Source organism: Rhamphochromis longiceps, linkage group LG22 (assembly GCF_057381845.1).
Source record: "Rhamphochromis longiceps isolate RC_006_pf linkage group LG22, R_longiceps_female_GT1.1, whole genome shotgun sequence".
Lineage (NCBI taxonomy): Eukaryota > Metazoa > Chordata > Actinopteri > Cichliformes > Cichlidae > Rhamphochromis > Rhamphochromis longiceps.
This window is the reverse complement of record NC_140577.1, coordinates 20049370-20065468: the sequence shown is the minus strand read 5'-3', so window position 1 is coordinate 20065468 and position 16099 is coordinate 20049370. Positions and strand designations below refer to the sequence as shown.

General features: G+C 41.5%; 3 protein-coding genes and 2 pseudogenes across 3 annotated transcripts; 1 reads left to right on the top strand and 4 right to left on the bottom strand.

Moving 5' to 3' along the window:
* Positions 1–239: 239 nt before the first annotated feature.
* On the top strand, positions 240–972 carry LOC146643974 (uncharacterized; annotated as a pseudogene).
* Positions 973–1950: 978 nt separating this feature from the next.
* Positions 1951–5066, bottom strand: LOC146643973 (lactose-binding lectin l-2-like). The gene is made up of 2 exons (XM_085395881.1): positions 4932–5066; positions 1951–4519 (listed from the first exon to the last, which is right to left on the bottom strand). The coding sequence occupies exons 1-2, from the start codon at positions 5017–5019 to the stop codon at positions 4086–4088; spliced, it is 522 nt and encodes a 173-aa protein (XP_085252007.1). The 5' UTR covers positions 5020–5066; the 3' UTR covers positions 1951–4085.
* A 210-nt stretch (positions 5067–5276) lies between these two features.
* On the bottom strand, positions 5277–6222 carry LOC146643972 (ladderlectin pseudogene; annotated as a pseudogene).
* Positions 6223–10505: 4283 nt separating this feature from the next.
* Positions 10506–12188, bottom strand: LOC146643971 (galactose-specific lectin nattectin-like). The gene is made up of 2 exons (XM_085396044.1): positions 12056–12188; positions 10506–11643 (listed from the first exon to the last, which is right to left on the bottom strand). The coding sequence occupies exons 1-2, from the start codon at positions 12141–12143 to the stop codon at positions 11210–11212; spliced, it is 522 nt and encodes a 173-aa protein (XP_085252170.1). The 5' UTR covers positions 12144–12188; the 3' UTR covers positions 10506–11209.
* A 2446-nt stretch (positions 12189–14634) lies between these two features.
* Positions 14635–15700, bottom strand: LOC146643970 (galactose-specific lectin nattectin-like). Its single transcript, XM_085395402.1, has 2 exons — positions 15613–15700; positions 14635–14951 (listed from the first exon to the last, which is right to left on the bottom strand). The coding sequence occupies exons 1-2, from the start codon at positions 15698–15700 to the stop codon at positions 14635–14637; spliced, it is 405 nt and encodes a 134-aa protein (XP_085251528.1).
* Positions 15701–16099: the final 399 nt, after the last annotated feature.

Genomic DNA, 16099 nt, shown 5'->3' with positions numbered 1-16099 from the left:
TGTTTATAGTTTTTTCCATAGTTCCTTCACAGAGTGTCTTAGCCTTTTTAGTTTACACAGTGTTCTCTGTCTTCTTAGTTTTCCCAGTTTCCGTGTTTCCCTAGTGTTTTTGTTATGCCTTCAGCCACAATAAAGGCTTGCCTTATTTTGGAAACCTAGTTCTGTCTCCACTGTGTCTGCTCTTGGGTCTACCTCATTCTTCACACCGGCGCACCCCGCTGTGACAGTACGATCTGACTATGTCAGACCCAGCGGACAGTCTGGACGAGATTGGGGAGGAGCTGCAACGGATCAGTCGGCTCATGACGCGCATCTGTGGGTGCACGGACCCCAGAGTGGTGTCCACTGGGTTGGAGGCCATTGACGCCATCCTTCAGAAGGCGCCACAGCTCCGGCAGTTTCCCCAGCTTTTTGAGGTGTTCGACTCTCTGGCCCCCCTGAAGGAGGAGCTTCGCGCCCGCGCGCTGGCCCAGAGGGTGTTAAACGCCGCCTCCGCACCTACAACTCAGACTCGTAAACGGTTGTCGTTGTCGTCGCCGCTGCCTCGCGAGCCGGAGGCAGTCAGAGTAGGGACTCTGAGGCTCACCGCTGCACCGCCATCGACTCACAGTTCGTCTCCGCCACTGTCAAGCTGCACAGCCCAGCGCACCAAGATGGTGGAGGCCACAGATTTCGACGACGATGAGTGACAGCAGGTATTGCTAGCTTTACGGGAGGACGAGCTTCGTTGGAAGCCCTGGCTCATTTCGGAGGAGGAACTCACAACTGTTGCACCGCCTCGGACCAGCCGCTCGCCCTCTCCACCCCGCTCGGACTTTACTTCACCTGCCTCTTTTCTGGCAAGGATGTGGGCGGACAACGAGGAGATCGCTGCCACATCACCCTCTGCTTCGGTGGCTTCAGCATCCATCCTTCCAGAAAGAACCGGCGTCAGCGCCGCCGTCGCACCGCGCTACCCCCGGGGGTGAGTGACTGTGTGTCTGCGTCTCATAATCCTTTTATAGAGAGGAGCGAGATGTGCATTGATTCGCCGGGGCCGGAAACTATGACTGAATCGTGTTCTGAGACTGACAGTACAGTGTTTAGTTGTTTAGAAAGACCTACTACGGAAATCATGGAGTCCGGCCTCTGTGAGCGGCAGCAAGCAGCTTGCACCCACGTAGAGGAGGAGCTCCGGGGAAAGCCGTGGCTCACCCCCGATTGTCAGCACATCTTTCGGGGAACACGCCTGGCTCTCGGGGGCCCTCGGAGCTGCCAGGGTCTGCCACCCCTCACTTCCCCAACAGCCAATGCTTCAGCCTCAGTGGTTTCTTCAAAGAAGAGGCGACATCCACGTCGCCGCAGCAGCTGGAGGTTGGTGGAACTCTCGTTTCCTCTCGGACTCCGTTAATAATAGAGGTTAGTGACAATCTTTCGCCTCAAAGTCTTCCTAAGTTGCTGGAATGTGACTGTCATGAAGGGTTCGCAGACGCTCCAGAGATAAAGACAATTTCTACATGTGCTGGAGGAGCGATATCGACCCAGTGCTCCTCAACACCACCCATTCTCTTAATAAACGATGAAAGTATTGATCACGAGCTCATGTTTGGTGTGAAGGGTGGTGATATAACCTCTGGTCATGAGCGGTGTGACTTAAATAATGACACCCTGTCTGTACCCGGTGATCAACTTGACTGTTCCTCAGCTCATTCATCTTGTGACTCTACTACTTGCTATGAATTGTGTAAGACCAAATTATTAGGTAAACCAGAGGAGAACAATTCAAAGCAACCTCTGAGTGATGCTCTCACTCCTGTACTCAACAAGCACAATTCACCTGAGTTTTGTGTTCCAGGTCAAGAGAACAGTAATGGGAATGTGGTTTATGTGCTGAACTCTAAAAGTGAATTGTGCCCCCCAGAAGAAGATGGGGGACACATGTCTGAACCATGTAGCTCCAGCACCCCTCAGGGCGCAGTGAATGCTGAGGCTGAGATCTGGGCCTCCGATACTGTCTCTAATGATCATGTTTTACCTTCAGTTTGTGTAAATTTGGAATCATGTTCTTTTGTTTCTAAATCATTTCAGGATGGGGTGTTGGTTGGGAGTGCTACTGATATAGTAAGCTCACAGTCTGCACCACCACTGGCAGCCACAGCTCTATTAGACTCTGTGTTAGCTGCACCTCCATTCATAGATGACTCAGAGTCTCTGTCTAAGTCAGCTTCTGGTGGGGGGCTAGCTGGGGAATGCAGGCCTGAGACTGCCAAATACCAGGCCGAGCCGCATGATTCCTGTCAGTCAGAGCGTAATGAGGCTTCAATCCCCTCTGACAGCGTCACTTTTGATTTGTTTGTGCCTAATGTGGTCTCTGCTAAAGCTAATGGCTCTGTCAAACCAATCACAGAAGAGTTTATTCAGACTCTTGGCGTTAACCTAGTGCCAGCCATCCCATCAGAAGTAAGTGTAACTGCAGTATGTGTAAGCACAGACTCTGATCAGGTTACAAGTCCACCACATGACTGCAAAATGAACGTGAATGAGTCTTCTTTAACCAGTTGTGCCGACTTAATGGATGTCCAGGAACCTAGCCATGAACTGATTAATCATGTTTCTATGAACGGTTCAGTTATACATGCAGCTCATGTGGTCGAACTAGCCCCTTTGGTGACTGAAACCCTGTCACAGGTGGAGACTGTCACAGGAAGACAACGTGACGTTTCTTCAGAGGAAATGAACTGTACTGAGAGCCTTGGGGGTCCAACTTTCGAACAGGGTTTTTCCATAACAGTTAACTTGCTTGCTAAGAATGGCGAAACTTCCGCTAGAGCTGATGCAGAGACTGTTACTGATTCTGGGCAATATTATGGGGTAGATGCTGCCTGTGTGTCCAAGATTAATCTATGTAATTCTGGTGAGGGTGAGGCAGCCAATCTGAGTTTGTGTTTTTCTGCTTCTGAGTTAAAAGAACCAAAGACTGAGACTAAAGACTCTGTCTTTATGTTTGTGAAGGAAAATGAAAATATGAATTTGGACAAGACCTCTGAAAGGAACACACACATAGTACTTGGCTGTGACACCACTTTTTCTCAGACTGCCATGGACATTTCTGTTCTGGGTTCTGAACCACACGGTGAACAAATGAATAATGTTTTCAGGGGCGATCTGGTGGGAAATGAATTGTGTGATGTTACATTAAATTTCCCAGAGAGTCAGCGGCATCTTTCTTCTGCCAGAGTAACGGCTCAGCCCCCTGTTCAGCTCTGTTTTGCCAGGGGTCTCCATAACTGCTCATCCTGCATCTGTAGCTGGATGCCTGGGTGTGCCACCTCGGCACCTTGCAGCACCCCCGCTGCTTCATGCCTTGTCAGCTGGAGGGCCCGAGGAGCCCATCCAGCCACCACCTGCTCTACCACCTGCGACTTCGTTGCCTGCAGCACCTACGCCGTCGCCTGGTCCAGCTTCTGCTCCGCCTACGCCGTCGCCTGGTCCAGCTCCGGCTGCCACTTCCTCTCCGCCTGGTCCAGCTCCGGCTGGTCCAGCTCCGGCTGCCACGCCACCTCGGGATCGCCGGCCACTTTCCAGGCCGGCCGCCGGACGTCATTGGTGTCGTGGACGGCCTCCTGATCTGTTGCTGCAGTCTTCCTCACGGCCGGCCTCCGGACCTGTTTTACTTTGGACCCTTGTGCTGCCGCCCGCACGGTCGGCCCCCTGACCTTTTTGAGGCTCGTATTGGCTTTAGTTTGATTTTGTCAGTTTTCCTGGACTCTCACTCCTTGTTTTTGGTTGGTCTACCTCATTCTTCACACCGGCGCACCCCGCCGTGACAAGTGGTTGTTTCCACATTTATGAAAATCAAGGTTAGTTGAATTGAATACTAACTGCGTGCTGATGAAACATGCACCCGCATGTCTGTGACACCAGTTACACGCTTGCATGTTTTCTCATAGGACCTGTAACCCCAGAGTTAAACAGTGGTGGCACTGATGATGAATTTTCATGTTTAATTGTTTTTTCCTTTTTATTTGGAGCAGTTTTAAACATCTATTAATGGGCCAAAAACGATTTGCTTCTGTACAATGCAGCGAAAAGATACATTTCAGTTTCTAAGGGCAGGTTATTTGTGTTGCACAAACAGAAGCTAAATTGAGAGAACACTGGTGATCATTCCACTTCTTTTCTTTATTCACGTTGGTGTGACCACAGTGCTGATCTTTTCCATCGTTGTTTGGTTGTCCAGCACTCCAGTAGACAAAACTCACTGCACAACCATCAGACCACATCCATCTGCCTTCTTTATGGATGTCACTCAGTCCAATCCAGGTCCATCGCTCAGCATGGTCAAAGTTCTTAATTAATGATTTAACAAACTCTTCTTCCTCCCTGCTGTAGATAGACACCAGGTTGGCTCGCTGTGACACACAGTAGAGCTCTGCATCAGCCCAGCTCATGTGTGTGGCCACATATTTGTAGCAGCGGCCATTGAAGCTGTACCAGAACGGGGGACAGTTTCCATGCAGTAGTTGAACTCTGTGGTCATCTGAAGAAGACACAGCAGTCAGAGCTCGATGAAAAACAAATAACTGTTTTTGTCAGTGTGACTGACATTTTTTTTCTTTGATCTAACCTCTGAAGAATATCAGAAAAGCACGTCTGCACAGCTGACATGGTGAAAGTTAAAAAAATGCAGAGAAGTAAGCTGCTCTTATTACGTTTATTAGCAGGTCTTTATCATAACTCTACAGAATAGTAGAACTTATCTGACACGGGGGGGGAAAAAAAATCTATGTTACAATGAAACACCAAGAATTTTGTATCACTGACTGCTGAAACAGACAACAGAAAATCTTGGAGTATTTGACTAAATTGTGATTAAGATAATAAAAAAAAACCCCACAAAAATAAAGTTAAATAAAGGAGGGGAAGGAAGAGTCAGAATATAGGATGGTTACCATGTTGTAGCTTCACTTCACTGCCGTCAGAAGGAGACTCAGAAGGAGCACCCAGAGCCAGACTGAACAAGAAGAGGAGCAAGATCATGTTGGAGCTTTAAGTCTCAACCTTTGATGAAGAGCTGCTGAAGCTTCTTTGTACAGGATTTCTGCAGAGAGGTGGAGCTGCTTTCTTTTATAGCTGCCTGAGAGGGAGTTTTCACCGATCACTGTGATATCATTGACCAAATGGAACAAAACTCTCCACAGTAAACATCACTAACACCAGGCAGTAAACACCATCAGATTCTAAAGAAATTAATAATTGCTGAACAGCCACGTCCTCCTGGCAGACTCAGAAGAACGTGACTGTATTTGCTGTAATTCTGCATTCATGATATGATCAAAGGCCTTTTCAGCATAATGATTAAACAAACATGAAAGGTCAGAGTTGTAACAAGAAGACAGCAGCTCACAAGCTCTAGTTATGGCCTTCTCTAATAAACAAATGTAGAACAAATACTCAACGTTAAAGAGGACTCAGCACCCAGAGTCACCCAAACAACCTATTGCTGTGCAACACTTTCATTTTATCAATTTAAAGTGATCCAGAAAAACAAACAAACAAATGCATGATGAAAATATCTGTTTAATATAGTATTACAGAGTCCTTAAATTTCAGTACTCCAGCCTTGCCCTTCTGTACTTCTAATATGTTTAATTAATAAACACATTAATTAGGATATATTAATATTAACATTGCTAAATTTATTGTGGAGGGACGCTACATGCCAACATAACATCAGGTTAACTGTCTAATGTTGAATTAGCGTCTTGGTTTCTAAACACAGGCATTGCGTTTTACACAAACAGAGGGATAACCACGAGAGCATGGTTCGTCATTCCACTTCTTAACAGGACCAAAGTTGTTTTGCACACAGTGTTCATTTTTTCCCAGGTTGTTTGGCTCGCCTGTAAGCCAGTTAAAAAAGCGTACCACAGAGCCATCAGACCACATCCATCTGCCCTCTCTGTGAACATCACTGAGTCCAATCCAAGAGGCTCTCTGAGCAGGATCAAAGTTCCTGATCAAGGATCTGACAAAGTTCTCTTCCTCCATGTTGTGGATGGACACCAGGTTGGCTCCCTGTGACAAACAGTGGAACTCTGCATCAGACCAGCTCATCGCTGTAGCTACATACGTATAGCAGCGGCCGTTGAAGCTCCACCAGAACGTTGGACAGTTTCCATGCTGCAGCTTCACTGCTCGGTCATCTGAAAAAGACAGAAACAAGAAGAGGAAAAAGATCATGATTTGTTTTTTAGTGACAGAAGAAACCTGAAGAGACCTGGTGTCAGGCTGCTTTTCTGTATGTACTTCAGGGAATAGAAAGAAACATTACATATTAGCTTCACTGCATCAGCTCCCTGCTAAATCCAGATTAAAATTTAAAATCCTTCTCCTCACATACAAGGTATTAAATACTCTGTTCTGCTCTCAGACTGCTGGTTTACTTGTGGTTTTGAGGTTAATTAAAAGTAGAATGGGAGGCAGAGCCTTCCGCTTTAAGCCTCCTCTAATGTGTAATCAGCCATTTTGGATTAAGGACACAGATAATCAATAATCTACTTTTAATATTAAGCTTTTCTTTTTGATGAGGCCTAAAGTTCCACCAGTCACAGCAAATGGCTGCTCCTGTCTGAGCCTGGTTCTGCTGGAGGTTTGAAACGTGGAACCAAATTAATGCATGTATCCCCAATTACACTAACACATATTTATCCTGAGCAAAACAAAACAAGAAACATGATAAAGGTGCATTTAAAATCTATTATTTGCTAAATAATATTAAAAAGACAAAAAAAAAATGGACAAAAAAAAGTTACCGAGTTGGACCTTTACTTCATTTTCATCAGAAGGAGACTCAAAAGGAGCACCCAGAGCCAGACCGAGCAGGAAGAGGAGCAAGATCATGTTGGAGCTTTAAGTCTCAAAGTGTGATGAGGAGCTGCTGAAGCTTCTTTGTACAGGATGCTCAGATTTCTGCAGAGAGTTGGAGCTGCTTTCTTTTATAGCTGCCTGAGAGGGTGTTTTCACCCCACTCTAAACAATAACACTAAAAATGAGCCAGAAAAATACATCAAATTCCAATGAACTGAGCTGATGTGTAATTTATGTTTATGGTACCACAAAGCTATATCAGCATAATGATTAATCAAACAGGGTGAATCAGGAAGGACCAAATAGAAACTCCTGAGCTGCTCCAGTAAACAAAGACAGATTGAACTCTCCCTCTCAGAAGGATCCTCTCTATGTAGTCAACCCAGACAGAGATATGTGACTCTGCTATGGCAGCCAGTAAAGTTGAAGTAAATACACATTTTAAAATAAATTAAATAACATAATTCGGATCTTTGGTATATAGATGGATTTTTGAATACCATCCATCCATTCGCTTCTGCTCATCCTTTTCAGGGTTGTGGGGGGCGCTGGAGCCTATCCCAGCTGTCATACGGCAAGAGGCGGGGTACACCCTGGACAGGTCGCCAGTCTGTCGCAGGGCTAACACACACACAGAGAAAGAGACAACCATTTGCACTCACATTCCCTCCTGCATTCACACCTATGGGCAATTTAGATTAGTCACTTAACCTATCCCCACAAACTGCATGATTTTTGAATACATTTAGTCTTTATCAAGCTTTTTGTGATCTCACAATGCTTTATATAGACATCAATGGATATCAATAAACTCATTTATTATTTGATTGCATATTGAATATCGCCTGACTGCCTCTGTGCAAGTATGCAAAAGGAGAGAGACAGAAATACTTACTTTTTACTCTACGCAGTAATTATAGTAATAGTAGTAAGTACACTAATAATGTTTTCATGCATTCAGATTGATACACACCTGTTGGATATGTGTGATATTTATCATGATATCAAACCAGCTGTTAAATCCTTGTCACAAAAGCTACATGTCATTAGAAAACTCTGGCATCATGACATTGAGCAGTTTATAAAAGTATTTTTGGTCACATCTTATTAATATTAATCTGAATAATTGCAGTACCAAAAAACAGACCTGAGCTACAACAGAGAGGATGATTAATGTAGCTTTGTTTTTGGCAACAACAATAATATCCAGTCAGCCTCCCCCCTCCTTATTTCATGTTTTGGTTTGGTCCAGGTGCACGTGCTCCCAGCTGATGCTGAGCCTAGAACTGGACCTCAGCAGGAGAAAGAGACAGTAGGATGGGTCCAGTATAAGTAAGCTCTGCTTTTCAAAAAAGAAAAGCAAAACAGCTGGAAATTAAACTCATAGTGAAGTCCATATGAATGAAACTGCTTGTCTTTCCTAGTGTTAGTTAGCTTACTTCATTTCTAACAAAAGCCTCAGGACAGACATATTATTTATTTATGAGATCATCGTTGAACTTTTAGTCTTTTTTTGCAAAACTGATTTAAGTGTGTTTTGGTAAAATTATCCACAACTCAAAGACATCACTTAACTACTTATTGACACGTGTTGAGCTCTGGCCTTTTCCAGAGAACTTCACTGTTTGTTTGACTGAGTATTTATTGATTTATTATATTATAAAATCACATCATCAGCAAAACGCTTAACAGAATAGGTTACTATACCAGGAAGAGGAAATAGAAGTGTGCGATCATTCTCAGTAAACAAATCCAAAACAAACCTTGTGCACACTTTTTATTGCAGTGAACACATATAAATGAAGTGATTGTGGCCGGCCTGTTCAGAGTCAATAAAAAAGAAAGACTGTCTATGTAACTGTAAGAGTTATACACTTAATCACTCTATACATGTCTAAATAAACAAGTGAACAATGAAGAAGAAACACTGCAACTAAGGCATGCAAGGCACGAGCAACTACAAAAAAGAAAATGTGATGCACAGACAAAAAAAGAAAAAGCAAAGGCCCCCCTTTTTACATAAAAATAAAGTAAAAGAAGCACATTTTAAAAATAGAGGAGAAAAAAAAGTACAATTAATCTTTAATTTTTGTTTTTACTTTGCCACTTTATTTACAGCTTGTACAAATGTTTAAATGCCCTTGTGTCTGTTACAATTTTTAAATAAACCAAACAAAACAAAAAGATTGCAGTAAATAGACTTTTAAACTAAAGCAGATCATAACCACTGCTGTGCCAGCTAGGCTGTCCTGCAGATATTTGACACTCATGTGGGGGGTTTGTGTCGCTTTCTACCCTAAATTGTGAAGTTCAGCCTTAAAACTTTCTTCATCTTCCAGCTTTCATCTTAACTCCCACCTTATTGGTTTAAGTTTTTTTAAATAACATTTCTTACAATGAAAATTGACAGTTGGAGGTGCATTTCTATCTTTTTATAGCCTTTCAGTGGTTTTATTTAAATTATTTTTAAAATGACATGTCTGACCGTGGTTTGTATAGACAGAGGTCTTTAGTGACTCTATGTTGGCCTCCTACTCATTTTGATGAGGCTTTACTGTTATAAAAAAAGGAGAGTGAAGAGCTCACATTTTAAGATCTGATCTAAAGGTTCCACTTTGCCAAGAAGGACCTTTATGATACAATAAAACTACAACAAAGTGCAGGTACTAGGGCAGTAGTATTTAGTTACCTGAAAACATTCCTACAATCAAATTTTAGATTGTAGTAACACACATTCATCTGCCTATAAGATTTAACTGCTCATTAACCGAGGGAACCAGAATACAGTTCAGGATCCTTCCAGCCCACTTTAACCGCTGGTCATATTTAACATAAGCTTGAAAAACAGTCAAACTTCTTCTTTGGATGTTACCTTTACAGGCTGTGGCTGTAGACACTCACTGCTGTACCTCTCTCCTCACCTCCTCAGTGATATTATTCTGTGTGTGTTTTTTAGGATGAAGCCAAACTATAGATCTTAACTACATTAGAGTTTTTTCTGGTAACAATAAAGGTAGATGTGAATAATCTCCATTTGTCTCCTTTTGTAATACTTAGTGTTTATTAAATACTACTCATGAAATGTGATTACTGATGTTGCAGACATGTGTCTCGTAACCCCAGAGATACACAATGGAGGCACTGATCATGAGTTTTTATTTATAGCTTTTCAGTTCTTTTACTTTAGAGCAGTTTTAACTATTTATTTGTTCACCTAAAACAGTCTTTGCTTTCATAATTTTGACATTGAAACGATGAGTAAATATTCCCTTTGAGTGCAGCTGCCAGTGGTTGTTTCCACATTTATGAAAATCAAGGTTCGTGGAATTTTGTGACTTTTGCACAAACACACTAAAGACAGACAGCATCAACAGTGCAGGGAAAATGTAAATTTTAGTTTCTGAGTGCAGTTTATCCATACTGCACAAACAGAAGGTAAAATGACAGAACATGGGCAGTCATTCCACTTCTTTGTGTCAGTTGTGTGGTTGTCCTGCATCCCAGTAGACAAAATCTACTGCACAACCATCAGACCACATCCAGCTGCCTTCTTTATGGAGGTCAGTAAGGTTTTGAGGAAAAAAATAAACATTTTTATAGCACAGTCTTTAAAGGATTTTATTTCTTCATCTCAGAGTTGAAGTGATTGACTGTTCATGTAAATGGACTGGTTCTTACAGAGTGCTTTACACAACTTGTTTATTCACCCAATCACACAAGCACTTTTTCCTAAGCGCTTCCTAACAGACATTAACACAGCATTCACAGTCTGATGGATGCATCAGAGAGCAACATGGGTTAGTAATTTGCCCAAGAATATTTGGTATGCAGACTGGAGCAGAGTGGGATCAATCAACTAACATTCTGGTTAGTAGATGGCCTGCTCTCCCACCTGAGCTACAGCCACCAAAACGCTGCCAAATGTGGAAACATGATTGTTAAAATCAATGTGTTTTGTGCAGTTGAGCCTGTGTGATTAAAAAATGCCCTCACTGTTTGAGAACTGCATGAAAACTTTTCTCCTGTGATAATTGAGCCAAATCGATTGATAAAAACTGTAATTAGACTTGAAGTTATTCTGGGAAGATCAATGAGGAGGTGCATTTTCTACATTCATCCTTATTTGAAATACTAACTGCGTGCTAATGAAACATGCAAGCGCATGTCTGTGACACCAGTTACACGCTTGCATGTTTTCTCATAGGACCTGTAACCCCAGAGTTAAACAGTGGTGGCACTGATGATGAATTTTCATGTTTAATTGTTTTTTCCTTTTTATTTGGAGCAGTTTTAAACATCTATTAATGTGCCAAAAACGATTTGCTTCTGTACAATGCAGCGAAAAGATACATTTCAATTTCTAAGGGCAGGTTATTTGTGTTGCACAAACAGAAGCTAAATTGAGAGAACACTGGTAATCATTCCACTTCTTTTCTTTATTCACGTTGGTGTGACCACAGTGCTGATCTTTTCTATCGTTGTTTGGTTGTCCAGCACTCCAGTAGACAAAACTCACTGCACAACCATCAGACCACATCCATCTGCCTTCTTTATGGATGTCACTCAGTCCAATCCAGGTCCATCGCTCAGCATGGTCAAAGTTCTTAATTAATGATTTAACAAACTCTTCTTCCTCCCTGCTGTGGATAGACACCAGGTTGGCTCGCTGTGACACACAGTAGAGCTCTGCATCAGCCCAGCTCATGTGTGTGGCCACATATTTGTAGCAGCGGCTATTGAAGCTGTACCAGAACGGGGGACAGCTTCCACGCAGTAGTTGAACTCTGTGGTCATCTGAAGAAGACACAGCAGTCAGAGCTCGATGAAAAACAAATAACTGTTTTTGTCAGTGTGACTGACATTTTTTTTCTTTGATCTAACCTCTGAAGAATATCAGAAAAGCACGTCTGCACAGCTGACATGGTGAAAGTTAAAAAAATGCAGAGAAATAAGCTGCTCTTATTATGTTTATTAGCAGGTCTTTATCATAACTCTACAGAATAGTAGAACTTATCTGACACGGGGGGAAAAAAAAAATCTATGTTACAATGAAACACCAAGAATTTTGTATCACTGACTGCTGAAACAGACAACAGAAAATCTTGGAGTATTTGACTAAATTGTGATTAAGATAATAAAAAAAACCCCCACAAAAATAAAGTTAAATAAAGGAGGGGAAGGAAGAGTCAGAATATAGGATGGTTACCATGTTGTAGCTTCACTTCACTGCCGTCAGAAGGAGACTCAGAAGGAGCACCCAGAGCCAGACTGAACAAGAAGAGGAGCAAGATCATGTTGGAGCTTTAAGTCTCAACCTTTGATGAAGAGCTGCTGAAGCTTCTTTGTACAGGATTTCTGCAGAGAGGTGGAGCTGCTTTCTTTTATAGCTGCCTGAGAGGGAGTTTTCACCGATCACTGTGATATCATTGGCCAAATGGAACAAAACTCTCCACTGTAAACATCACTAACACCGGGCAGTAAACACCATCAGATTCTAATGAAATTAATAATTGCTGAACAGCCACGTCCTCCTGGCAGACTCAGAAGAACGTGACTGTTTTTGTAGTAATAGGATAATAATATACAAAGGCAGAACAAATTCTCAACATTAAAGAGGACTGAGCATCCAGAGCCACCCAAACAAGAAGAGGAGCAAGATCATGTTGGAGCTTTAAGTCTCAAAGATGATGAGGAGCTGCTGAAGCTTCTTTGTACAGGATGTTCAGATTCCTGCAGAGTTGGAGCTGCTTTCTTTTATAGCTGAGTGAGAGGGTCTTTTCACTGCTGGTGTGACATCACTGGGCAAATGGCTCAAAACTCTAAACTATACACAATATTTAACATAAGCCAGAAAAAAACATCAAATTTCCAACACATGAAGAAATGTTGTTTGTTTTTTGATGTGTTATTTATATTTATTGTGTCATAAAGGCGTTATCAGCACAATGACTAATCAAACAGGACAGTTCAGTGCTCTAACAGGTAAAAACTCCTGAGTTGCTCCATTAAACAAAGACAGAATGAACTCCACACAATCAAGAGGATCCTCTCTTAGTACTGGACCCAGAGATATGTGACTCTCCTATGGCAGTAAATGACAAAATAGATCAACTATTAGCACCTTTGGTTTAGTAGAATTACTTCACTGTTTGTTTGTCTGAATAATTATGGTTTTACTATATTATAAAATCACATTATCAGCAAAAAGAAAACAGATAAATGACTGTACCAGGAAGAGGAAACAGAAGATTGTGATCTTTCCAGTTAAAAATACAAAACAAACCCTGTTTAGTTTTTTTTTTCATTTAAAAAAGACTGTGTTAATTCTTTTTTTACTTTTCCACTTTGAGATATTTACCTTGTATAAAAATGTCTAAGCACTCTTGTGTCTATTACAATTGTAAAGCAGCCAAAATAAAACCCCTGCAGTAACCAGACTAATCTAAAAGCAGATCATTACCACTGCTGTGTCAGCTACACTGTCCTGCAGATATTTGGCACTCATGTGAGAGGTTTGTGTGATCGTCTTAAAGCTTTGTTCATCTGAGCTTCCACCATATCTCTTTACTGAAGTTTCCTGATAACATTTCTAACAGTGGAAACTGACATTTGGAAGTGAACCTCTATCTTTTTATAGCCTTCAAGTGGTTTGTACAGTGGCTTGTAAAAGTATTCGGCCCCCTTGAACTTTTCCACATTTTGTCACATTACAGCCACAAACATGAATCAATTTTATTGGAATTCCACATGAAAGACCAACACAAAGTGGTGTACACGTGAGAAGTGGAATGAAAATCATACATGATTCCAAATATTTTTTACAAATAAATAACTGAAAAGTGGGGTGTTTGGGGGTTAACCCTAACCCTAACACTTATTTTAAAGGTACACTTTTATAAATTCAACATGATGTCACAAACTTTGCATATAATTTAAGACCAGTTTCATTAATATACTCTGGATTGCATCAGAAATGAATCTTCTATTATTAATTTTATTAAAGGACAAAACACACCAATGCCATTTACTGAGAAAGTTTCACAGACAGGTAGAGATGGCAGTAGAGGGAAGGCCCTTTTTGTCATTAAGCTGTGTGTGAATCATAAAATCAGATATAGCTACCTAGCATTAACCGGTTGGCCAACCATAAATACTAAAGCAACAGATTTCATGATGTACACATGTTAATACAAGTCACTCTCTAGTGTCTGCAAACAGCTGAACAGATGTGCTTGTAGTGATTATTTATTGTCTTCTATTGAACAGCTGTTCCTGGAGATAATTTGTCTCAGTTTACGAGCCATATTGACACAGTCAGCAGAAGAACAGGTCAGTGCTCCGCTGCTGTTCTCAAATGTTAAACTAGAAGTGTACTTGAACTTCATGAGTCAGACTCACTCCTTTGACTCACTTTCAGAGTCAAAGAGTGTTAGCTGAGAACTGTAGATCCCTAAATTGACACCCAGTGTCTTGTTTTTGTTTATAAACTTCAGAGTGGTTGTCGTAGTTGTCATAATATGAAATTGAATAAAGCTTTTGCTTTTGCACAGCTACAAAGATGATGAACAGGTCAGCAAAGAACTTCATGTCCCTTGAAGTTCTACCTAACTTAACAGTCATGTGTCACATGAATCTTAGAATAGATTTTTTTAGTAATGTGTTTCAGTTTACTACAAATAAATAACAAATATAGCCTTTTGAATACATGTTAGCAGTCTGAAGAATAGTCTACAAAAGTCTACAAAAAAACCCCCCGCATACACACTGTGTAAAACTGACACAGTTTTACAGCAGCTCGCCTGCATTCCAGTTAACAAAACCTACCACAGAGCCATCAGACCACATCCATCTGCCCTCTCTGTGAACATCACTGAGTCCAATCCAAGAGGCTCTCTGAGCACGATCGAAGTTCCTGATCAAGGATCTGACAAAGTTCTCTTCCTCCATGTTGTGGATGGACACCAGGTTGGCTCCCTGTGACAAACAGTGGAACTCTGCATCAGACCAGCTCATCGGTGTAGCTACATACGTATAGCAGCGGCCGTTGAAGCTCCACCAGAACGGGGGACAGTTTCCATGCTGCAGCTGCACTGCTCGGTCATCTGAAAAAGACAGAAACAAGAAGAGGAAAAAGATCATGATTTGTTTTTTAGTAACAGAAGAAACCTGATCTGTACTGCTAATATCCTAAAGGTGAGACCTGGTGTCAGGCTGCTTTTCTCTATGTACTTCAGGGAATAGAAAGAAACATTACATATTAGCTTCTCTGCATCAGCTCCCTGCTAAATCCAGATTAAAATTTAAAATCCTTCTCCTCACATACAAGGTATTAAATACTCAGGCTACGTCTTATTTTAAGAGCAATGGAGTACTTTGCTCTCAGACTGCTGGTTTACTTGTGGTTTTGAGGTTAATTAAAAGTAGAATGGGAGGCAGAGCCTTCCGCTTTAAGCCTCCTCTAATGTGTAATCAGCCAGTTTGGATTAAGGACACAGATAATCAATAATCTACTTTTAATATTAAGCTTTTCTTTTTGATGAGGCCTAAAGTTCCACCAGTCACAGCAAATGGCTGCTCCTGTCTGAGCCTGGTTCTGCTGGAGGTTTGAAACGTGGAACCAAATTAATGCATGTATCCCCAATTATACTAACACATATTTCTCCTGAGCAAAACAAAACAAGAAACATGATAAAAGTGCATTTAAAATCTATTATTTGCTAAATAATATTAAAAAGACAAAAAAAAATGCACAAAAAAAGTTACCAAGTTGGAGCTTTACTTCATTTTCATCAGAAGGAGACTCAGAAGGAGCACCCAGAGCCAGACCGAGCAGGAAGAGGAGCAAGATCATGTTGGAGCTTTAAGTCTCAAAGTGTGATGAGGAGCTGCTGAAGCTTCTTTGTACAGGATGTTCAGATTTCTGCAGAGAGTTGGAGCTGCTTTCTTTTATAGCTGCCTGAGAGGGTGTTTTCACCCCACTCTAAACAATAACACTAAAAATGAGCCAGAAAAATACATCAGAATCAGAATCAGAAAGGGTTTTATTGCCAAATGTTGAGCAGGTTTACAACATTAGGAAATTGCTGCGGTGCTTAGTGCAAACATACTGTCATATAACGCTTAAATAGACATGAAAATAAAAATAAGAATAAGAATTAAAAGTGCTAAGTAGATAGATATATACATGATATATACATGAGTGCAGGTGGTGATCAGTGCCAAACATGGAATGATGCAGTGAACACAGCGT